This window comes from Pongo pygmaeus, chromosome 1 (genome assembly GCF_028885625.2).
Source record: "Pongo pygmaeus isolate AG05252 chromosome 1, NHGRI_mPonPyg2-v2.0_pri, whole genome shotgun sequence".
Classification (NCBI taxonomy): domain Eukaryota; kingdom Metazoa; phylum Chordata; class Mammalia; order Primates; family Hominidae; genus Pongo; species Pongo pygmaeus.
Genome location: NC_072373.2, coordinates 99,781,500 through 99,807,289, shown reverse-complemented (window position 1 = coordinate 99,807,289; position 25,790 = coordinate 99,781,500). Strand labels below are relative to the sequence as shown.

Here is a 25,790-nt window from a genome sequence, read left to right as displayed (position 1 = left end):
GGATCACCTGCAGTCAGGAGTTTGAGACTAGTCTGGCCAACATTGTGAAACCCCGTCTCTACTAAAAATATAAGAAATTAGCCAGGCGTGGTGGAAGCTGTAGTGAGTCAAGATCGTGTCACTATACTCCAGCCTGGGTGACAGAGCAAGACTGTGTCTCAAAAAAAAAAAAAGAAAACTCAGGTAATGAGGCTTGCCTGAGGACATAGTGCAGAGCTTCAGTTCAAACACCTACTTTTTGTAATCCCAGCTACTAAAGAGGCTGAGGCAGGAGAATCACTTGAACCTGCGAGGCGGAGGTTGCAGTGAGCTGAGATCGTGCCACTGCACTCCAGCCTGGGCAACAAGAGTGAAACTCCATCTCAAAAAAAAAAAAAATTTTTTTTTTCTGGAAATATGTGAAAACTACATGCATTCATGAAATTCTAGCACATCACCAATTATCTTGTACATATTATTTCCTCTGCAAAGGGTAGCCTTGGCTCTTCCCTCTTAGTCTGAAAAGACCCTTTGAGACTTTAAAAAATTTTTTTAAAAAATAGAGACAAGGTCTTGCTATGGCCCAGGTTGGTCTTGAACTCCTGGACTCCAGTGATCCTCCCACCTTGGCCTCCTAAAGTGCTGGGACTACAGGCATAAGCCACCTTGGCCCAGCTGATCCTTTGAGATTTAGTTCAAATGAAGGCAAGAAAGGGTAGTGATTAAAAAGTAGGTGTTTGAACTGAAGCTCTGCACTATGTCCTCAGGCAAGCCTCATTACCTGAGTTTTCTTTCTTTCTTTTTTTTTTTTTTTGAGACACAGTCTTGCTCTGTCACCCAGGCTGGAGTATAGTGACACGATCTTGACTCACTACAGCTTCCACCTCCCGGGTTCCAGCGATTCTCCTGCCTCAGCCTCCCGAGTAGCTGGGACTACAGGCATGTGCCACCACGCCGGGCTAATTTTTGTATTTTTAATAGAGATGGGATTTCACCACGTTGGCCAGGCTGGTCTTGAACTCCTGACCTCAGGTGATCCAGCCGCCTTGGCCTCCCAAAGTGCTGGGAATACAGGCATGAGCCACCACACCCAGTCACCTGAGTTTTCTTTAAAAGAACACTGTAGAGTTTTTTTTTTTTTTTAGTGTTGTAATAAATGAGATAATATACAAAGCAGTTAGCATAGTACCTACCTCACAACAAAAGTACTCAATATATGATAACCATAATAAAGAAATACAACATCTCAAAGTCTTCCCTAACATTCCCGGGGAGAATACTATTTATTTGTGCTTCCAAATATTATGTTTATACTTCTATTTGAGCATTTGTCACAAATTATATTATTTGCCCACATAAATGTGCATTCTTGGGAGCTAGAATGGTGCCCTATGCAATGTTTTATTGTCAGTGCCTAGCAAGTGCCCATCAATTTGTAAGTACTCAATATTTTTTTAATGAATGAATTATAGACAATAAGATATAGAGTGGCGTTCTCAAATTTTAACATGCAAGCTTTTAGAGAGTTTCTTTTTTTTTGAGACGGAGTCTCACTCTATCACCCAGGCTGGAGTGTAGAGGCACGATCTCGGCTCACTGCAACCTCCGCCTCCCAGATTCAAGCAATTCTCCTGCCTCAGCCTCCCGAGTAGCTGGGATTACAGGAGTGCACCACCATGCCCAGCTAATTTTGTATTTTTAGTAGAGATGGGGTTTCACCGTGTTGGCCAGGCTGGTCTTGAACTCCTGACCTCAGATGATCCGCCCGCCTCAGCCTCCCAAAGTGCTGGGATTACAGGCATGAGCCACCGTGCCTGGCTGAGAATTTCTTTAAAATGCAGCTTCCTCCTAACTCCAGAGACTGATTTACTAGGATCTGCATTTTAGCAAGGTACCCTCCTATCTCACACACACATTTTGGTGCAATGGTCTTTGCAATATACTTTGAGAAACATTGTATAAAGCATGACTTATGTAAACAGTACTTTGTCTTAAATAAAAATATTAGAAAAGTATAAACAATCCTAGTAAACAAATGTATTATTGTCCCTTGTGCTATAGATAAAGAAAGGGAGAACAATAAGCCAATTATAAGCACACTTACATTTTTACATGTTAACTCTGTTATAGTCAGGCATGTCACCTACATTTGGAACTTGACTTTCAGCTCCTAAATTCAGGTGTCATTGCAAGTAGATATTAGTATTCTCTTCATGGTAATAATGGTATAATTTCTTAATTTATTTTGATTGAGATGGAGACACTATTTAGGCTTTATAGTATTAGCTAGTGTTCACGTGGTCAGCTTTGATGTGTCCTGCCCCTCAGCCTATGCATGTTACAATTGTTTTTGTATCCCTCATTTTCTACATAGGATAAAACAGGCTGGTATGCTAGTGTAAAGGGGGAGGCATTACTAGCCGTGTATGGAAAGTCCTTATTTCCAATTAAAACAATTTAAGTTGTAAAATTGTGCACAGAGAGACCAGAGAGCTGATAATTGATCTTTATTATACAGAAATGTGAAGGCCATAAGCATTAAATGAGAAGGAGTTTGGCAGTGAACATTATGCAGATTCAAACTGAAGAGATCCTCATCTTATTGAGATATAAAAATAAACACTAAGAGTTGCAAGAAAGAACTCAGTTCAACTTCTACCCCCCAATCAAGCTATAACTTTCCACAGGAAAACCTGGTTTCAATTCATGCTGAATTGTTCAAAGAAAAGAAAAAGCTAAATCAGGTAGAGACAACACATGGACTGGCTTTTGTCCTATTAGAGAGCCAGACTGAAGCTGTATTCAGCTTCACATTTAGAGTTTGTTTCCTATTACAATTTATATCTCTATTTGCCTAAGAGATACTAAAGTGAAAAACAAAAAAATGTTAACTGAGCTGGGGAATTTTTGTGGGGCTAAGTAGATTTGGTAGAGGAGAGAAATGAATAAATAATTCATTTAATTATTTCTAATCAAGAGGATTTAATGTCAAGTCTGGGTCATCTGTATTAGCCCTTTGACAGTTTGTTGTTCTATAATGGTCAAGAAGCACTATCCCATTAAAGTATAATAAATGCTTAACATCAGCACAGTTCAGTGCACGTCCTCTTTATATCCTCAAATACTGGACTTTATATCAGCATGCTTTCAATACCAAATTAGCCCTTTAAATAGGATCTTTCTTAATAAAGCTTCTCATTGCCCTCACTACTGAAGTAAAAAACATGTTAGAGATTTGGCCAGAAAGATGGTTTTACTGAAATAAGACTGATGACTAGGAGCACATCTATGGATTAAATATAGACAAAACTACTCCCAGAACCCTTAAATATAGACAGACTTTATTAATTTATGTAGGAAGCCAAAAATAGGAAATAAAAAGATCTGGAGTTCAGATATACTGATATATTCAGCAACTGAAACTTACAATTCCTTCAATTCAGTCAGAGCAGAGACATTTAAAGTAGTCTGGAGGGGTGGGTGCAGTGGCTCACGCCAGTAATCTCAGCACTTTGGGAGGCTGAGGTGGAAGAATTGCTTGAGCCCAGGAATTCAAGACCAGCCTGGGCAACAAAGCGAGACTCTGTCTCTCTTTTTAAAAAAAAAAAAAAAAAAAAAAAAGCTGAGTATGGCGGCACATGCCTGTAGTCCCACTTAGTTGGGAGACTGAGGCAGGAGGATCCTTGAGCCCTGGAGGTCAAGGCTGCAGTCAGCTGTGATTGCACCACTGTACTCCTGCCTGGGCAAGAGCAAGACCCTGTCTCAAAAGAAAAAAAGAAAAAAAAGTGGCCTGGGGGAAACAGGACAGTCATATACCCCAAGAATGGAAATTTTCATGCCACCTCCCTTCCTTCCTTACAAATTCTAATGCTGATTGCATGAACGAGGTGTTGAGAGAGACTTTTCTTCATTTAGACTTTTGCCCTAGTGAATGAGGGAGCAAGAGAATGCTAAGAGGGATGAGAGAATGTATTTCTGGCTCTAGGACTTTGAGATCCAGGTAATTGAATCTGGGACATTCTTATTAGGTTAGAAAAGGAAAGATGAGAAAATCACTAGCAGGATATGCAATTCCAGAGACCATCTGCTCCAAAAATTAGTTTTGTTTCTCATTGCTCCTTAGTCAGCGACAGTTATTTCAATAAGCTACATTATTTAGCAGAGTCTGAGAGACAAAGGCTGTGAAAACATGTATTTAAGATAGAAAACAAACTCAGAAAAATAGAATAGTTCGCTTTTTATCTCATTCACATTCTATAGCTGGAGAACTCAAAATCCCATTTAGATATTTCTACTTATCCAAAAGCACACTGAGTGAAACTAAACCATGAAGTGGGAGAAAATGTTCATTGGGTGTGTGTGGGTTCACCCAGTCTATTCACCTATGGAGTGGAAGTGTAGGGAGAAATAAAGTCTGCTTATAATGGTCAAGGTCTATGGAGAAGCCCTGAAGTTGCTCTCCCCAAATCACAAGTCTGATTCAAGAAAAGGAAACAAAAATGATGAAAACATCTCATCACACAAAACTCAGTGATGGGGTCTCTGACAGTCACCAGCCATCAGGGGAAAAGGAAAAATCCACCTGCTGGCTTTAAGATTTATTGAAGGCTGCCAGCACAGCCCAGATCATTTCTGTGGCACTAGGCTTTGTCCCTTCCACTTCAGGGTCCAGTTCTACTAAGTCCTTGGCTCGATTCATTGCCACATCATACTTGTCATCTGTCAGAGAGGAGAAGACATTCTCTAGCACATCAGAGGAGTGGGCTAGCACCAGGAGTGCTAGTGTTCGCTTGTCCATACGCTGAGGGTCATTTACCCACCGCTCTAGTACACTATCTTGAAGTTTTTTCACTAGTCGCTGTTTCTCTGTTGTATTGGTCACTGGATGAGTAGTCATGTCAAATAGCAGGAAATTCTGCTTCTCAGTGGTTAGAATACCCTTCTCTACTAGGTTCTTTGCGATGCGCTCTCGTACATTTCTCAGCTGGTACTGTAATTTGAAGGGGTTCCAGGTCTCGCCTATGAGAAAAAAGAAATAGGATATAGTGAACAGAAAGAGAAAAACAAAATGAAATATGCAGTTGTTTGGAACCTTGAATGGCTAAAATGTTTAAAAGCATAATCTTCATTCCTCAATTCATTTAATCCTTAGTCCTTTATAATCTGGCTTTGACTCCAACCATATTTCACATTAAACCAGCTTCAAAAAATGTCACCAAGGACTTCCATATTGCTAGAGCTTATGGACTTTATTTCTGTTCTTATGTGACCTCTCTGTGACACTGTAATTATTTATGTATTTTTCAAATTCTCTTTAGGACACCAGTCTCTCCCAGATGATTTCTACTCTGTATTGCAGAAGTTCTATTTGCTGGTGAAGCTGAGAGGACTGAGGTTCCCTACCCTATTTGTAGAGCAGAAGCTCTATCCCAGGCCTGGTAGGCTGACAATATTTAGACTTCAATTGCTCCCATTCCAGCTTGTTCATAGATTAGAGATTCTGCAACAGAAAAGGCAAGTCAAGAAGACCAGGGGCTAACACCTCTTTCCCCCAGCACTTACTCATACAGCAGGTGGGTATCACTGTAGAAGTGGGCCCTTGTGCAGAAGTTCTGCCCAGGAGGGAAGGATGGCCTGAAGAATGAAGAGCTCCAAAGCTCTGCCTGAGAGGACTGACTTTATTTGGAACACAGTGTGGAGAATTCTATGCCTAAGGGTGTTGAAAACCATAGAGATCTTGGTGGAGAGCAATTACAAGGTGCTGCTAGCTCTATGGCACTGGTATGACAAACCCAAATGGCAAAGCCTCCAGAAGTTTAACAGGCAGAACCAGAGAAACAGAAAGCCAAGAAAAGCCCTTCTGGAATCATGACCAACACTGGGGGTTGGGAAGACTGTGCTTGCACCAGGCTGCACCCACTCAGGAGCAATCAGAGCAGGACGTGGGGCTTGAGTTGAGAGTATTCCCCAGACCACACATAGATCTATCAAAAAAGGGTGGATGCTTCACTGGCACCAAGGGCTAAAGCACAACCACTGAACCAACACTGGCTGAACAATAAGCTACTCTAACTCAGAGGCAACTCCTAGGAAGCTAAGCTTAAAAATAATTATAATAGCCAGGTGTGGTGGTACACACCTGTAGTCCCAGCTACTTGGAGGCTTAGGCAGGAAAATTGCTTGAACCCAGGAGGCGGAGGTTTCAGTCAGCTGAGATTGTGCCACTGCACTCCAGCCTGAGTGACAGAGCGAGATTTCATCTCAAGAAATGAAAAATAAAAAATAAAAATAAAATTAAAAAAATCACATGCACCCCTGGTGTATGTCCAAGGATGTACTCTCTCCGAGAAGAAATCAGAGAGGGAACTTCCAAGCTGCTAGTTCCTCACTGAATGTGGGGCAAAATGTAAACTCCCTGATTTGTGATGGCTATGTCAAAATCATACACACATATCCAACAGTAAAGGATAAAAAAATTTAATTGGCTAAAAGGTCTTAAGCACAACCTTTGACTAATAAGTGGCTTCTACTGACCCACTGGCAACACACAGGGAGTTAGGCTAAAAGATAAAAACAAGAAAATATGAGCAGTGACATCAGAGGCTGCACACTACAAGAGAAACAGACTTCAGAGAGCTACTGCAGGCAAGTCACTAAGGAAACAAATGACCAAGCAAACAACACAATCAACCTCTAGTGGGAAGGAGAAACCAGTATAGCAGGTGTCCCCAACCCCTGGACCATGGACTGGTACTGGTCTGTAGCCTGTTAGGGACCTGGCTGCACAGCAGGAGGTGAGCCATGGGTGAGTAAAGTTGAGCTCCGCCTCCCATCAGATCAGCAGTGGCATTAGGTTCCCACAGGAGTGTGAACCCTATTGTGAACTGCACATGGGAGGAATCTAGGTTGCATGTTCCTTGTGAGACTCTAATAAATGCATACACTTGAATCATACCGAAACCATCCCCCCGTCCCCCACCCCAGTGGAAAAATTGTCTTCCATGGAACCTGTCCTGGTGCCAGAAAGGTTGGGGACAGCTGCAGTATAGTATCCAGAGTTGCACAATTATCTAAAATGTCCAGTTTTTGACAAAAACGTATGAAGTATACAAAGAATAAATTGTGACCCATTGACCCATTCAGAAGAAAAAAAGCAGGCAATGGAAACTGCCTTTGAGAACGCTAAAATGTTGGACTTTACAAAGACTATAAAGCAGCTTTTATAAATATGTTCAAAGACCTAAGGGAAACCATGACTTATCATATAGAGAATATCAATAAAGACAGAAATTATAAAAAAGAACCATTTAGGCCGGGTGCAGTGGCTCACGCCTGTAATCCCAGCACTTTGGGAGGCTGAGGTGGGTGGATCACTTGAGGCCAGGAGTTCAAGACAAGCCTGGCCAACATGGCGAAACCCCATCTCTACTAAAAATACAAAAATTAGCCGGGTATGGTGGGCACCTGTAATCCCAGCTGCTCAGGAGGCTGAGGCAGAGAATCGCTTGAACCTGGGAGGTGGAGGCTGCAATGAGCCGAAATAGCGCCACTGCACTCCAGCCTGGGCAACAAAGCAAGACTCCATCTCAAAAAAACAAAAACAAAAAAACCATTTAGAAATCCTAGAGTTTAAAAGTACGACAAACAGACTGGGCATGGTGGCTCATGTCTGTAATCCCAGCACTTTGGGAGGCTGAGGCGGGTGGATTACTTGAAGCCAGGAGTTTGAGACCAGCCTGGCCAATATGGTGAAACCCTGCCTCTAAAAATACAAAATTAGCTGGGTATGGTGGTGTGCGCCTGTAATTCCAGCTACTCAGGAGGCTGAGGCAGGAGAATCACTTGAACCCAAGAGGCAGAGGTTGCAATGAGCTAAGATCACACCATTACACTCCAGCCTAGGCGACAGAGCGAAACTCAAAAAAAAAAAAAAAAAAAAGTACAACAAACAAAATGAAAAATTCACTCAAGGGACCCAACAAGAGATCTGAGCTGGCAAAATAAAGAATTAGCAAACTTAGAGATCAAAGAAATTATGTAATATGAAGAACAAGGAGAACAGAGAATGAAGAAAAATGAACAGACTCAGAGAAATATACAATATCATCAACTTGACAAACATACATAAAATGGAAGCACCAGAAGGAAAGGAGAGAAAGAGGCAGAAAAAATACTCAAGGAAGTAATGGCTAAAATCTTGCCAAACATGATGAAAAACACTCAACCACACACTGGAGAAGCTCAACAAACTCCAAGTTGGATGAACACAAAGAGACCCATATCCAACATCGTAGTAAAAATGTTGAAAACCAAAAATAAGTGGAAAATCATGAAAGCAGAAGAGAAAAATGACTTATCACATCACAGTGGAACTTTGTAAGCTTAATAACTGACTTCCCATTAGAAAAAATGCAGGCCAGAAGAATGAGTAGACTTATTCAAAGTGAGGGTAGAAACTATTAGCCAAGAATCTTATAACTGCCAAACTATCTTTCAGAAATAAAAGCAAAGCAGGTGTGGTGGCATGCACCTGTAGTCCCAGCTGCTCAGGAGGCTGAGGCAGGAGAATCACTTGAACCCAGGAAGTGGAGGTTGCAGTGAGCTGAGATCATGCCACTGCACTCCAGACTGGGTGACAGAGTGAGACTCTGTCTCAAAAAAAAAAAAAAAAAAAACCCAAAAAACCAAAACAAAAATGAAGGCAAAGAAAAATTTCTAAAAAGGAGAAAAAATAAATACATTCCTAGATCTGAAAGAGTTCACTGCTAGCAGACCTGCCTTATAAGAAATATTAATACTAAAACTAAAGGGAAGTTGTTAAGGCTGAGAGCAGGACACACTGGACAGTAATTTGAATCCATATGAACAAACAGTAAAAGTAATTATGTTTTACTTCATCTCAACTGATTTATAAAGCAATTGCACAAAACAATATTTATATGATTGTTATTGTTGAGTTATAATTTTTAACTTTTTAAACTTTTGCACAAGGTTATAACATATAGAAATGTAATAATAGCACAAAGAAAGAGGGCGGGAAAAAAGTTGTGTTGAAGTAAGGAAAATGACAACAGATGGTAACTTGAATCCACAGGAAGAAATGAAGAAAACCAGAAATGGTAAATAAGGAGGTTAATATAACAAACTCTATAAGTATATATTTGTGCTTTCTTCTCTTCTTTAATAATTACAACAATGAATTGTTGAATTTGTAACACATAGAGATGTAATACGTGTAACAATATTGGCATGGTGGTCCCATGCCTGTAATCCCAGAACTTTGGGATGCCAAGATGGGCAGATTGCTTGAGCCCAGCAGTTTAAGACCAGCCTGGGTAACATAGTGAAACTTTGTCTAAAACAACAACAACAACAACAACAACAACGAAAAACCCCAAAAGCCAAAAAAAAAAAAAAGAAAAGAAACATATAGCAATATTAACACAAAAAGGAGAGGGAATAGAGTTATATAGAAGTAAAGTTTCCTTGGAATTAAACTTGGTATAAATCTTTTTTTTTTTTTTTTTTTTTTTTTTGAGACGGAGTCTCGCACTGTCGCCCTGGCTGGAGGGCAAAGGCGCGATCTCGGGTCACTGCAACCTCCACCTGCCGGGTTCAAGTGGTTCTCCTGCCTCAGCCTCCTATGTTAGATTTACTGGAGAAAGACTTGAAAGCAACTTTTTTTTTTTTTGAGACAGGGTCTTGCTTTGTTGCCAGGCTGGAGTGGAGTGGTGTGATCTTGGCTCACTGCAGCCACCACCTCCCCAGCCCAAGCGATCCTCCCGTCTCAGCCTCCTGAGTAGCTGGGACTATAGGCATGTACCACCATGTTCAGCTAATTTTATGTTTTGTAGAGATGAGGTCTCACTGTTGACCAGGCTAGTCTCAAATTCCTGGACTCAAGTGATCTTCCCACCTGAGTGTCCCAAAGTACTGGGATTACAAGTGTGAGCCACCACACCCACTACAACTATCTTTTATTTTTTGTGTTTTGTTTTTGAGATGGAGTTTCACTCTTGTCACCCAGGCTGGAGTGCAGCGGCACAATCTTGGCCCACTGCAACCTCCACCTCCCAGGTTCAGGTGATTCTCCTGCCTCAGCCTCCCAAGTAGCTGGGATTACAGGTGCCCGCCACCACGCCCAGCTAACTTTTGTATTTTCAGTACAGATGGGGTTTCACCATGTTGGCCAGGCTGGTGTTGAACTCCTGACCTCCAGTGATCCAACTGCCTTGGCCTTCCAAAGTGCTGGGATTACAGGTGTGAGCCACCGTGCCCGGCCACAACTGTCTTAAAGATGCTCAAATATTAAAAAAATGGATAAAGACAGGAAAATAATGTATAAACAAAATGATAATATCAATAAAGAGATAGAGAAAGGGACCAAAAGGAAATTCTGGAGCTAAAACTTATAATAACTGAAATAAAAAAATATAATGGGGGGCCAGGCGTGGTGGCTCATGCCTGTAATCCCAGCACTTTGGGAGGCCAAGGTGGGTGAGTCACTTGAGGTCAGGAGTTCAAGACCAGCCTGGCCAATATAGGGAAACCCTATCTCTACTGAAAATACAAAAATTAGCCAGTGTGGTGGTAGGAGCCTATAATCCCTGCTACTCAGGAGGCTGAGGCAGGGAGAAGTGCTTGAACCTAGGAGGCAGAGGTTGCAGTGAGCCAAGATTGTGCCACTGCACTCCAGCCTGGGAGACAGAGCAAGACATTCCGTTGCAAAAAAAAAAAAAAAAAAAAAAAAACGAAAAACAAACAAATTTGAAGAAGCAGAAGAAATAATCAGCAATCAATTCCCCGTTAGGATACACCCTCCAGATCAACAAGGAAATATTATAGCTACATTTGAGCCTTTTCCTTTTAAATTTGGGAAATGCCATGAGGGGCCCATCTGGGGCCCGTTCCAAACCAGGGCATTTCCAGCTTAGGCCATTCCCTCACCCCTGTACAATGTCTGTCCCCCGCCATAGCCGGTAGTGCCGCAGTAGATTTATGCTGCACAAAAGCTGTGAGCCTTCTGCCTGGGGAACCCCCGCAAAAGGTCCCAACAGGAGTCTGTGGACCCTTGCCAGCGGGAACGATAAGGTTACTTCTAGGAAGATCTAGTTTAAGTTTAAAAGGAGTACAAATACATACAGGAGTCCTTGATTCAGATTACAGTGGGGAAATTCAAATTGTTATATCTACTTGTGTTCCCTGGAAAGCAGAGCCAGGAAAGTGTATAGCACAGCTCCTGATTGTACCGTATGTGGAAATGGGGAAAAGTGAAATTAAATGAACAGGAGGATTTGGAAGCACAAATAAACAAGGCAAAGCTGCTTATTGGATGAATCAAATTACTGATAAATGTGCTACCTGTGAAATAACTATTCAGGGAAAGAAATTTAAAGGTTTGGTAGCTATAGGAGCAGACATTTTAATCATTTCTCTACAGCACTGGCCGTCTGCGTGGCCAATTCAACCCGCTCAATTTAACATAGTTGGAGTTGGTAAGGCCCCTGAAGTGTATCAAAGTAGTCACATTTTCCATTGTGAAGGGCCCAATGGACAACCTGGGACTATTCAACCAGTTATAACTTATGTACCGATAAATTTATGGAGAAGAAATTTATTACAACAATGGGGAGCACAAGTTCTAATTCCAGAGCAATTATATAGCCCTCAAAATCAACATATGATGCATGAAATGGGGCATGTCCCTGGTATGGGACTAGGAAAAAATTTGCAAGGTTTGAAGGAACTGCTTCAAGCGGAAAGACAAAGTTCCCGCCAAGGTTTAGGATATCATTTTTGATGGTGGCCATTGTTAAGCCTCCAGAACCTATACCTTTAAAATGGTTAACAGATAAGCCAATTTGGATAGAACGATGGCCACTAAGTAAAGAGAAACTAGAGGCTTTAAAGGACTTCGTTAATGAACAATTAGAAAACGGACACATAGCTCCAATATTTTCCTCTTGGAATTCTCCAGTTTTCGTAATTAAGAAAAAATCAGGTAAATGGAGAATGTTAACAGATCTTAGAGCCATCAATTCAGTTATACAACCTATGGGAGCATTACAGCTAGGACTGCTTTCTCCTACTATAATTCTGAAATATTGGCCTTTAATAGTCATAGATTTAAAAGACTGTTTCTTTACTATCCCCTTAGCTGAGCAAGACTGTGAATGGTTTGCATTTACAATTCCTGCAGTAAACAACCTGCAGCCTGCTAAGCGTTTTCACTGGAAAGTGTTGCCACAAGGCATGTTAAACAGTCCAACAATTTGCCAGACTTATGTAGGGCAAACAATTGAACCTACTCGTAAAAAATTTTCACAGTGTTACATTATTCATTATATGGATGATATACTTTGTGCTGCCCCCACTCGAGAAATATTACTCCAATGTTATGATCACTTGCAAATTTCGATTTCTCGTGCTGGTTTAATTACAGCTCCTGACAAAATTCAGACTACTACGCCTTACTCCTACTTGGGGACCTCAGTAAATGATACTACCATTGTGCCACAAGAAGTAGCCATACGCAGGGATCAACTGAAAACATTAAATGACTTTCAAAAATTACTAGGGGACATTAATTGGATACGACCTGCTCTAGGCATCCCTACCTATGCCATGAGCAATCTATTTTCTATCCTTAGAGGAGATCCTAGTCTCACTAGCCCTCGGCAATTAACAAAAGAAGCTGAGGCAGAGCTGCAGCAAATCGAAAAGCAAGTCCATAAAGCTAAAATAAATAGAATAGATCCAAAGAAGACTCTAGATTTGCTAATTTTTCCAACTCAGCATTCACCTACTGGTGTTATTGTCCAAGAGCAGGACTTGGTAGAATGGCTTTTTCTTTCACATACTAATTCACAGACTCTAACTCCTTATTTGGATCAAATCACTACTATGATAGGAAATGGGAGAACTCGGATTGTTAAATTACATGGATATGATCCTGAAAAAATTATTGTCCGTCTCACGAAGGCACAAATACAGCAAGCTTTTATAAATAATCTTACTTGGCAAACCCACTTAGCTGACTTTGTGGGTATTCTTGATAATCATTTTCCTTTCAATTTTTGAAATTAACTGGATTCTCCCTAGAATAACTAAATTTAAACCAATTGAAGGTGCTGAGAATGTTTTTACAGATGGGTCTGGTAATGGCAAAGCTTCTTATTCTGGCTCTAAAGGTAAAGTTTTCCAGACGCCCTATACTTCACCTCAAAAAGCAGAGCTTGTAGCTGTAACGGAGGTACTGACTGCTTTTAATATGCCTATTCATGTGATTTCTGATTCTTCATACGTGGTTCATTCCACACAGTTAATTGAAAATGCTCAGTTACGATTTCATACAGATGAACAAATGATGACTTTATTTACCCAGTTGCAAACAGCAGTTAGGAGTAGAATGCACCCTTTTTACATCACTCACATTAGGGCTCATAAACATCTTCCCGGACATTTAACCAAAGGGAATCAAATGGCTGATTGCCTAGCTGCTAATGCAATATCTAATGCTAAATACTTTCACAATTTAACTCATGTTAATGCCTCTGGTCTCAAACGCAGATACAGCATTACCTGGAAAGAAGCTAAAGCTATTATCCAGCGATGCCCAACTTGTCAAATGGTATATTCCTCATCTTTTACAGGAGGAGTTAATCCTTGAGGACTGGAACCTAATTCTCTTTGGCAAATGGATGTCACACATGTTCCCTCATTTGGGAGACTAGCTTATGTACACGTATGTGTGGACACCTTTTCTCACTTTGTCTGGGCTACATGCCAATCAGGAGACTCTCCTGCCTGTGTTAAATGTCACCTTTTGCAGTGTTTGTGGTGATGAGCATTCCAGCTTCTATTAAAACAGATAATGCCCCAGGCTATACTAGCCAAGCTCTAGCTACATTTTTCTCTATATGGAATATTAAACACATTACTGGTATCCCACATAATTCTCAAGGACAAGCCACAGTGGAAAGAATGAATCTCTCCCTGAAACAGCAGTTGGAAAAACAAAACATGGGGGGAAACAGGGATTATGGGACACCCCATATACAACTGAATCTAGCATCGTTAACTTTAAATTTTTTGAGCCTGCCTAAAGACCAGATGTTAGCAGCAGCTGAACAGCATCTAACCAGCTGCAAAGACAGAAGCAAAACAACTGGTTTGGTGGAGAGATCCGATAACAAAAAGTTGGGAAATAGGTAAAATAATAACTTGGGGTAGAGGTTATGCTTGTGTTTCTCCAGGACCGGATCAACAGCTGATTTGGATACCATCAAGACACCTGAAACCTTATCATGAGCCAGATGCCGAGGAAGAGATTCCGGGAGGATCCCGAGGACCCCCCGGTTGCAGCCATGTTGAGACTGATGCTGAGGAGGACCCCAAATGTCACGAGCAACACCCGTTGAACACAGCCACTCACCTGAGGGCAGATCAAGAAGCTGTCACAGATGGAGGAAAAAAACCTGAGGAAATCGGGACAACCAGTCACAATGAGTAATTTAATGGTAGCTATGATACTGGTGATCACCATTGCTGTGAGTATTCCTTCAACAAGGGCTGACACAGAGAACAATTATACTCATTGGGCATATTTATCAATCTTGGCTGGCAATAATGCCTGGATGTAATCGCTCTATGACACAGTTACACATGCTTTCTGATCTCAGTATTTACCATAATAAATCTGCTCCTATAATTGAGGCATACCGCCCTCAAAAACCTATTTGTAAACAAAATTGAACCTGGCCACAGAAAATGAACGTACTTGTTTAGGAAGATTGCATTGCAGAACAGGAAGAGGTGCTGCGCAATGATTCCTACGGAATCATTATTGATTGGTCCCCTAAGGGGATGTTTAGCTTGAATTGCACCTCTCAGTTTGCGTGTCATGGCCACACTATGTTCAGCTGGTCTAAACAAAATGGTCAGATGGTAGAAATGGTAAGAAGTATGGCAAGAATTCCTATTATCTGGAAACATGGCGGTAGAGTGGCACCTCAACCTCAAATGATATGGCCCGCTGTAGGAGCTAAACATAAGGATTTGTGGAAACTATTAATGGCTCTTAATAAGATCCAAATTTGGGAAAGAATAAAAAAGCATCTAGAAGGACACTCTACAAACTTGTCTTTGGATATTGCAAAATTAAAAGAACAAATATTTAAAGCATCCCAGGCACACCTGACCTTAATGCCAGGAACTGGAGTGCTTGAAGGAGCTGCAGATAGATTAACAGCTAGTAACCCATTAAAATGGATAAAAACACTTGGAAGCCCTTTGATTTCAATGATGACTGTGTTACTAATCGTATTGTTTGTCTCTGTATAGTCTGCAGATGCGGATCCTGACTCCTGTGAGAAGTAGCTCACCTTGACAAAGCTGCCTTTGCTTTTATTGCTTTGTAAAACAAAGAAGGGAGACATGTTGGGAATAGACCTCAAAAATCTGGCCATAAACTGGCCCCAAAACTGGCCATAAACAAAATCTCTGCAGCACTGTGACATGCTTGTGATGGCCTTGACGCCCACGCTGAAGGTTGTGGGTTTACTGGAATGAGGGCAAGGAACACCTGGCCCACCCGGGGCAGAAAACCGCTTAAGGTGTTCTTAAACCACAAACAATAGCATGAGAGATCTGTGCCTTAAGGACATGTTCATGCTGCAGATAACTAGCCAGAGCCCGTCCCTTTATTTCGGCCCATCCCTTTATTTCCCATAAGGAATACTTTTAGTAAACCTTATGACTGGCTTGCTGTCAATAAATATGTGGGTAAATCTCTGTTCAAGGCTCTCAGCTCTGAAGGCTGTGAGACCCCTGATTTCCCACTCCACACTCTATATTTCTGTGTGTGTGTGTCTTTAATTCCTCTAGTGCCGCTGGGTTAGGGTCTCCATAACCAAGCTGGTCTCGGCAAGATTAATATCCAGAATATATATAAAGAACTTCTGGCCAGGCACGGTGGCTTACGCCTGTAATCCCATCACTTTGGGAGACCAAGATGGGTAGACTGTCTGAGCTCAGGAGTTCAGAGACCAGCCTGGGCAACATAGCAAAACCCTGTCTCCACCAAAAATACAAAAAATTAGCCAAGTGTGATGGTGCGCGCCCATAGTCCCAGTTACTCGGGAGGCTGAGGTGGGAGGATCCTTGAGCCCGGGAGATAGAGGTTGCAGTGAGCCGAGATTGCACCACTGCACTCCATCCTGGGTGACAGAGACTGCATCTCATAAATAAATACAAAAAAACCTCAACAACAACAAAACAATTAAACTTAAAAATGGGAAAAGTATTTTATGTTTATCCAAAGAAGATATATAAATGGTAAGCACATAAAAATATGCTCAATATTTTTAGTCATTAGGAATGACATGAAAACTATTTTCATTTGAAAATAAAAATCAAAACCACAATGAGATAACATTTTAGGCCTACTCGGATGCCTATAATTAAAAAAAGAAAAGAGAAGAACAAGTGGTAATCAGCATGTGGACAAATTGGAACCCTGGTGCACTACTGGTGGGAATATAAAATGGTGCAGTCTCTGTGGAAATGTTTGGTGATTTCTCAAAAGGTTAAACATAAAACTGCCATATGACCCAGCAATTCTATTCCTATGTATATATCCAAAAGAATTAAAAGCAGGAACTTGAACAGATATTTGTGTATCAATGTTCACAGCAGCATTATTCACAATAGCTAAAAGGTGGAAACAAGGCAAGTGTCCATCAACAGATGAATGGTTAAACAAAAGTGTTATATACATACAACGGAATATCACTCAGCCATAAAAAGGAATGAAACTTTGATACATGCTGTGACGTGAATGGACATTGAAAACATTATGCTTAGTGAATAAGCTAGGCAAAGTAATGACAGACATTGTATGATTCTACTTACATGAGGTACCTAGAGTAAGCAAATTCATAGAAAAAGAAAGTAGAATAGAGGTTGCCAGGGACTGGGGGGAGAGAGAAAGAGGAAGTTATCATTTAATAGGTACAGAGTTTTAATGGGTAATGATGAGGAAGCTTTGGGTATAGTATAGAGGTGACGGTTACAAAATATTGCAAATATATTTAATTTCACAGAATTGTACATTTAAGAATGGCTAAAATAATAATAAATGTTGGCTGGGCGCGGTGGCTCACGCCTGTAATCCCAGCACTTTGGGAGGCCAAGGCAGGCAGATCACGAAGTCAAGAGTTCGAGACCAGCCTGGCCAACATGGTGAAACCCCGTCTCTACTAAGAATACAAAAATTAGCCAGGCGTGGTGGCACGTGCCTGTAATCCCAGCTACTTGGGAGGCTGAGGCAGGAGAATCGCTTGAACCCGGGAGGCAGAGGTTGCAGTGAGCTGAGATTGTGTCACTGTACTCCAGCCTGGACGACAGAGCAAGACTCCATCTCGAAAAAACAATAATAATAATAAATGTTATGTATATTTTACCACAATAAGAATGTTACTCATTGATTTACCATATGACCCAGTTATCTACTCCTAGCTACATACCCACAAGAAATGAAAACATGTTCAAACAAAAACTTGTCCATGCGTGTTCACAGCAACATTATTCACAATACCCAAAATGTGGAAATAACTCAAATATTCATCAACTGATGACTGGATAAACAAATGTGGTATGGCCATGCAATAAAATTATCTGACGAATTAAAACTGGGAAATTCTAATTAGAATAATAGATTGCATCGACGCCAATATTCTCATTGTCCTCTCAATAAAGATGTTTTAAAAGTTTCTTGTGAAGAATACTGTTTAAGAGCTTTCAGGGTGGGGTGGCAGAAGATAAGGTGAAGCTTTGGAAAACTTTAGGTATCAATTAACCATGCTTTTTCTGTCCCTCATTAAAATTAAATAGTGAACCACATCTATCTCATCCAGCATGATGAATTTTGGTACATCTTTTACTAAATTTCAGGGTAGGATAAAGATAACGAAGTGTGAAATTCATAAATTATCTTAAGTCATCTTACCAGTGAGTAGCTCTATCCATGTTTGGACAGTTTCTGTGGGTTCAGTTGCTTTGATGTGTTTCAGAGTTTCATCCAGTAAAACATCACCTGTTGGGCTGTCTGACTTTAGCAGTACCTTTGAGAAAAGGAGAAAGAAGGAACCCTGATTCCTTCACTTCATTCAAGTTAAAATCTTTCAATATATCATGTATATGTTACTGGTTAAAAATTGCAAGAATGTAAGGAAGCATAATATACTGTCCCTGTCCTCAAGAAGTTTAAAATATAGTATGGAGTGATAGTGTGAAGACAAAAATAACATTTGAAGTCGGCCCTTAGTGACAAACTGGATATGAATGATAATGGAGAAAAGTTTTAATAACAACTCATTTTGAGTCTGGAAACCAACTTTTGAAACCATTAATAAAGGTAGGAAACAGCTGGGCTCAGTGGCTCATGCCTGTAATCTTAGCACTTTGGGAGGCTGAGGCGGGTAGATAACCTGAGCTCAGGAGTTTGAGACCAGCCTGGGCAACGTGGCAAAATCTTTTCTCTATTAAAAAAATAAAAATTTAAATAAATAAATAAATAAACAGAGGCAGGAAAGTCAGAAAAGGAAGTCAGTTTTGGGGAAAGGTTGATAATTTGGTTTTCTTTCTTTTTTGTTAAGTTTGGTTTTAAATGATATGGGATAGCCAAGTTGAAATTTCTAGCCAATAGTTAAATATGTTTCTGGAGGTGGAAAAACAAGACCTGCCTAGAAATTTGAAAATTAATCTCATGAAGGTGACAGATGAAGCTATAAAGGTAAATGATATCTCTGAAAGGATAGAAAATCACTCAAGTGAAACAAACTGAGACTTGGATGCTAAGGAATGGAGAAGTAAGGAAACAGTGTATAGTCAGAGAAGCAAGAGAATAAGATAATAACAAAGGCCAAGAATGAAGAAAGTTTCAAAGTGATAAAAAGTGTCAAATGCCACGTATAGGTTAAAAGAGAAAAATAAATCAAAGACTGAAAGAAGCTGGTGATACCTAAGAATGTAGTTTAAGTAGAGTGCTTAGGATGATAAAGAAGTTGTGAGTGGAAAAATTCAGTAAGAAAATGGATACAGGAGTATGGTTGAAAAGGACTTGCAGTAAATGGAAGGAAACAGAATAGTTATTGGAGAATAACCAGGGTTAATCAATGACTGACCTGATCCATATGAGTCCCTCCCCCTACATTATACTCTACTTCATAATTTGTTTTTTTTGAGACGGAGTCTTGCACTGTCCCCCAGGCTGGAGTGCAGTGGCGCAATCTCGGCTCACTGCAAGCTCCACCTTCCGGGTTCACGCCATTCTCCTGCTTCAGCCACCCAAGCAGCTGTGACTACAGGCGCCCGCCACAACGCCCCGCTAATTTTTTTTTTTAATATTTTTCGTAGAGATGGGATTTCACCGTGTTAGCCAGGATGGTCTCAATCTCCTGACCTCGTGATCCGCCCGCCTCGGCCTCCCAAAGTGCTGGGATTACAAGCGTGAGCCACTGTGCCCGGCTATTTCATAATGTTATAGCTATAGATATAGGAGGAGTTTAATCAACAGCATCCTAAGTATGATTTTTCTGCATAAAAAAGGAAGACAAAACCAGGAGCTTCCTATAACTCTTTGGACTATGGATACTTTGATTTCTCCCTCTTGCTATAGGGTAATTAACCTGTTTAGACAATGGAACTGCTGAGTCAGTGATATTTATTTTATCTTACTACTCAAATCTTTCTATTCTTCCCAAATGTACTGTTGGTATTTGCCTTTCCATAAGCCATGGACGTTCACAGAGGATTCAGTACCTTTCTGTCTAGTAGTCGCTTCTTACGCATGGTCAGGGGTTCCAGACAGATTCGACCCCGCATGGCCAGCTCTATCAGGATGCCCCCTCGCAGGCCTGATGATATGCAGTCATTCCAGAAAGATGTGTACCCCTAGGAAAGGAGAAAAGAGAAGAGAAAGAATGTTTTGAGAGGAATACTGACTTCCAGCAGGCACCCTAAGAACAGGCCACTTTGTTGTGATTCGTTTCACATCATACTACACGAACTCAAAGTAAAGTATAGAGTAAGAGGATGTTTCTTTAATCCTCTTAAACACCCCCAAATATGATTTTCTGTCTGACTTCAAGATCTTTAGTGAATTCCCATGGTTTGCTGTCAGTCAATAAATGATGTGCAATTTTTTTTTTTTGAGACAGGGTCTCGCTCTTTCCCCTAGGCTGAAATGCGGTGGCATGATCATGGCTCACTGCATCCTTGACTTCCTGGGCTCAAGCAATCCTTACACCTCAGCCTCCTGAGTAGCTGGGACTACATTTATGTGCCACCATGCCTGGCTGTTTTTAAAAAAATTTTTTTTGTAGAGACAAGGTCTTGCTATGTTGCCCACGCTGGTCTCCAACTCCTGGCCTCAAGCTATCCTCCCACCTTGGCCTCCCAAAGTGTTGGGATTACAGACATTAGTGACTGCGCCTGGCTTGACATGCACAATTTTAATTTTTGAGAATTTTGGCTTTTTTGAAATCTGTTTCCATGACACTAAATTTCAGAGTGGGGTAAAATAAGTCAGAAAAAAGTAAAAAGCATTTGAGCTTTTAATCCTCCTAGATATGTATTAATTTGAAGTTATTTTTTCTTTTTTTTGAGATGGAGGCTTGCTCTGTCGCCCAGGCTGGAGTGCAGTGATGTGATCTCGGCTCACTGCAACCTCTGCCTCCCAAGTTCAAGCGATTCTCCTGCCTCAGCCTCCTGAGTAGCTGGGATTACAGGTGTGCACTGCCACACCCAGCTAATTTTTGTATTTTTAGTATAGACAGGATTTCACTATGTTGGTCAGGCTGGTCTCAAACTCCTGACCTCGTCATCCACCAACCTCAGTCTCCCAAAGTGCTGGGAATACAGGAGTGAGCCACCGTGCCCGGCCAATTTGAAGTTCTTTTGATGGGAGGTACAGTAGAAACCTACTGTCATTAAGTGCCTTGGTTATGTTACTTAAACTTTCTGAAGTACATTGTCCTCATCTATAAAATGCAGACACTAAAATATATTTTCACAAGATTGTTGTGAGGGTTACATGAGATACAATATATAAGAAAGTATTTAGTATAGTGCCTAGCATATAGCAGGCACTTAAAATGTTAGCTCCCCTTCCCTTTGTATAGGGAATATACATATAAGAGAGCCACTGGTATTGTCAAACAGCAGTGACGTCTAATTACTAATGTCTATTGAATACTTATTATATACTAGATATGTGCTAATACTTATCATGTACTAGATTTGTGCTAAGCTTTTTACATGCACTATCTGATTATATCTTCACAACAACCCTATAAAGGAAGTACTACTAGTACCCACACATTAAAGATGAGAAAACTAAGGCTTACAGAGGTTATACAGCATAACAGAGGTCACAAAACTAAATACAGAAATTTTTAAGTGGTTGTTTTTTTGGTGTTGTTTTACTGATAGATCATAGTTGTGCGTATTTTGGGGTTACTTTTTTTTTTTTTAAGAGACAGGTGGGGTCTTGCTCCGTTATCCAGGCTGAAATGCAGTGGGGCCATCATAGCTCACTGTAGACTTGAACTCAACAATTCTCGGGAGGCTGAGGCTCAAACAATTGTCCTGCCTCAGCCTCCTGAGTAGCTCAGACTACAGGCATGAGCCACTGCACCTAGCTAAAATAACTTTTTATTTAAAAAAATTTTTAAATTCAATTTTCCTCTTTATTGGCTTGGAAGTTATGTACTTTTCTTTTAGGAGTTATCCTTGAAATTTTAACATGCATGATACATTAATTTAAAATTAACATAAAACCTAAATTTTAAATATTAATATTTTAACCACTCTTTTAGTTATCCAGTATTTTCTTTTTTTAGCCTCATAAATTAGATATCATCATCATCATCATTTTATACAGGTAGCACTTGTTTAGATTTACACAGGTGCTTATGAATTTCTTTGCTCACCGTTCCTTCCTGTATCTCAGACTTCCTTTCTGGCACCATTTTCCTTCTTCCTAAAGTAGAATTTCCTTAAGTGAAAGTCTGTTGGAGGCAGTTTCTATTTTGCTTATCTGAAACGTCTTTGTATTTCACCATCATCCTTGAAAGATAGTTTCTCTGGACATAAAATTCCAGGTTGATCATTGCCTCTTCATATACTTATGAAGATAGTATGCCCTCCTCTTCCAGCTTCTAATATAGCAATGAGAAATCTATCTTTCTTATTGATTGTGGTTTTTTTGTAGGTGGTGTATCTTTTCTTTGGTCCTTTAAGATCTTCTCTTTTGGTGTTTTGCAGTTTTACTATAACATGACTGTGCATGAATTTATTTATTCTGTTTGGTATATGTTGTGCTTCCCATAACTGTGGTTTCATTTCTTAGCTTCAAAAATTCTTAGCTCTTTGGTCTCTAAGCACTTTGGCTCTCCTTTATTTTCTTTTTTCTGTCTTTCTAGGACTTCAGTCTTTCTTATTTTAACCCCCTGTCTTTTAACCTTTTATATTTTCCATTTGCTTGTTCTCTATATTGCTTTCTGGAGAGCTTTTGTTTGTTTGTTTCTGAGATGGAGTCTCACCTGTCACCCAGGCTGGAGTGCAATGGCACAATCTCAGCTCACTGCAACCTCCGCCTCCCAGGTTCAAGCAATTCTCCTGCCTCAGCCTCCCAAGTAGCTGGGATTACAGGTGCACCTCACCACGCCCAGCTAATTTTTGTGTTTTTGTGGAGAAGGGGTTATATCATGTTGGCCAGGCTGGTCTTGAACTCCTGACCTCAGGTGATCTGCCTGCCTTGGCCTCCCAAAGTGCTGGAATTACAAGCATGAGCCACCACGCCTGGCCTCTGGAGAGTTTTTAAAAAATATCTGGCTTCCTATTTACTAATTCAAACTAACCCTGAGATTTTGATTTCAACAATTTTTCATTAGTAAAAGTTTTATTTAGTTATTTTTCACATTTGTTTGGTGATTTGTGATTTTTTGCTGTTTATTTTGTGATTATTTTATTTCTTTAAAAATGTCATATTTTTAGTCTGATTATTTTAGTATGGGACAATATATGAGGTCCTTGATATCTGACAATATCTGAGGACTTTGTCACTTCTTCCTTGTTTGTATGTTTGATGATCTTTGATTAAGAGGTTCACGTTTAACGTTTTGTGAATTCATGAGATTCTGGAGGCCTAAATTGAGGACATCTTCCTTCAGAGGGAAAGATCTGTTTCTGCTGAGAGCCAAGTACAGAGGGATCGTGGGAGTGCCACACAACTGGGAGCACATTTAAGCCTAGTTTCCCCACTTTACCTCAACTATTAAGTTTATTCCTGACCAACCAACTCTTGAATCTCAAGATTGATTTGGTAATTTGCCCCAGGGTAATTTGATCTTCATGTTATCTTTATTGCTCACCTCTTGGATTTTAATTTTGGTGTTTGGGGGCCCCTTGAAGATTATTTCTACTTTCCAAGACTCAGTACATTAAAAATTAAGCTTATTCAAGACTTAATATCTGACCACCATACTGCCAGGGCTAGAGGACCTCTAATTCTATTTGTCCTGCTATAGCCAGGGTAATCTTTAACATCAAGTGTAATGATATAACTCCCTCCCCTCATGCTTAAAAATCTTTCAAACATTCCTCTCAGCCTTCAGGATGGAATCCAAATGGCTAATGCAGGAGGATTGCTTGAGGCCAAGAGTTGGCCAGCCTTTGGGAACATAGCGAGACCTTGTCTCTAAAAACAAAACAAAACAAAAGTGGCTATTCACTAGTTTTTTTTTCTTTTCTTTTTTTTTTTTTGAGATGGAGTCTCTCTCTGTCACCCAGGCTGGAGTGCAGTGGCGCAATCTCGGCTGACTGTAAGCTCCGCCTCCTGGGTTCACGCCATTCTCCTGCCTCAGCCTCCGAGTAGCTTGGACTACAGGCGCCCGCCACCACGCCCAGCTAAATTTTTTTATATTTTTGGTAGAGATGGGGTTTCACCGTATTAGCCAGGATGGTCTCGATCTCCTGACCTCGTGACCCACCTGCCTCGGCCTCCCAAAGTGCTGGGATTACAGGCGTGAGCCACCGTGCCCGGCCCACTAGTCTTTTCTTTGGCCTCTTTCCCCTATTGGCCTTTGCACACACTGCTCTGTTGAGAAGAACCAATATTCTTCCTTCCACAACTCCTCCTTGTAGTTAAGCATTAAGTACAGAGGTCACATTTCCACATAACCTTCTCTAACATTTTTTACTTCTCCACTCCACCCTCTGTATTAGGTTCTGCACCTGGGTGTGCCCATACATACTTCTCTCATAACTTCTACTATATCATATTGCAATCAACTATTTCTCCTGACCAGACTACAAACTCCTTAAGGAGAGAATATCCCTTATGCCTCAAAAATATTTTTGAAAGCATAAATTTATGCTTAAAAGTAAATGTTAACCTGGCAAAAGCTCAGCTTGAGCCATAAAATATTCCTTAGACATCTCCAAATTTCCTAGGGTCTGATCTTTGACTCAAGGTTGGGATTAGTTCCCTCCCCTGACTGCCTCATGGCTACTCCAAGTCATATTTGTTTTTCTGGTTTTGTTTTTGTTTTGAGACAGGGTATCGTTCTGTCGCCCAGGCTGGGGTGCAGTGGCATGATCTCATCTCACTGCAACCTCCACCTCCCTGGTTCAAGCAATCCTCTCACCTCAGCCTCCCAAGTAGTTGGGACTACAGGAGCGTGCCACCACACCCAGCTAATATTTGTATTTTTAGTGGAGATGGGGTTTTGCTATGTTGCCCAGGCTGGTCTCGAACTCCTGAGCTCAAGTGATATGCCCATCTCAGTCTCCTGAAGTACTAAAATTACAGGTGTGAGCCACTGTGCTTGGCCCCAACTCATATTTGTGACTCCTCTTTAAGGAAGGGGGTAGGCTATTTTTTTAGGTTAACACTTGTTTTTTTTTTTATAGTTTAGCTACCTAATTAAAGTTAAACTATAACTTCCTTCAGAACACATAATTATGTAGGCATTATTTATTCTGGTAATAAATCTTAACAGGTGTGCAAACATTTTAGCCAATATTAAAGCAACTGGAAGAAAATTTTCTTTTGTTGTCTCATTTCCTCCTGACCATGTAACTTCTGTTTCAGTGACAGTGACATCAGATTGTCAAAAAACTATAAATGAGAAGCAGTATAAGGAAATGACGAAGATCAGGATAAAGAAACTACATTTTTGAATGTCACACTTTCCTATTGTAGCATCTCAAAACATACAAAACTTTCCAAATGAGTTCGTAACTTTATTAAGAATATGCAATAATAGACAAAAGTATAAAAACATATATGTAGAGTTTTAAGAAAATAATTATAAAACAAACACCTGTATAACTACAAGAAAGAGACTGGATTTAGAAAAAGAAAATAACTGAGAAAAGAGAGAACATGATAGTAAATGTCCCCCTGTACTGTGGGTACATATGACCAATAAAGACTATAATATTGTAATCTATAGTAATAGCTTAGAACAGACTGAAACAAATTTAGGTGCAGAATAGCCTGGAGGTAAGGGAAAATACAATTATTTATATTTAAAGGTCATTTTCCTCTTAGTGTATCTGTCTAACTTAGTGAATTCTCCAGCCATTCATAATAAAGATTCTATATTAAAGGGCCAATGCTTTGGTATGTCTGAGCAGGAAGACCTAACAGTACATACTAAACTTCACCATTTGATCATTAAATCTCATTACCAAAGGCTATCTAAAGAAAATTTTAGGACCTACTCAACACAGATGGAATTGCA

General features: G+C 40.4%; 1 protein-coding gene across 1 annotated transcript in view; it reads right to left on the bottom strand.

The window, feature by feature from the left end:
• Positions 1-2,471: 2,471 nt before the first annotated feature.
• Positions 2,472-25,790, bottom strand: part of GOLPH3L (golgi phosphoprotein 3 like) — a 51,042-nt gene continuing 27,723 nt past the window's right edge. Inside the window, exons 3-5 of the mRNA XM_054474533.2 lie at positions 19,801-19,932; positions 17,987-18,101; positions 2,472-4,998 (exon numbers count right to left, since the gene is read on the bottom strand). Of these exons, the coding sequence (XP_054330508.1) occupies positions 4,571-4,998; positions 17,987-18,101; positions 19,801-19,932 (675 nt within the window). The 3' untranslated portion in view covers positions 2,472-4,570. The remainder of the gene's footprint in view (positions 4,999-17,986; positions 18,102-19,800; positions 19,933-25,790) is intronic.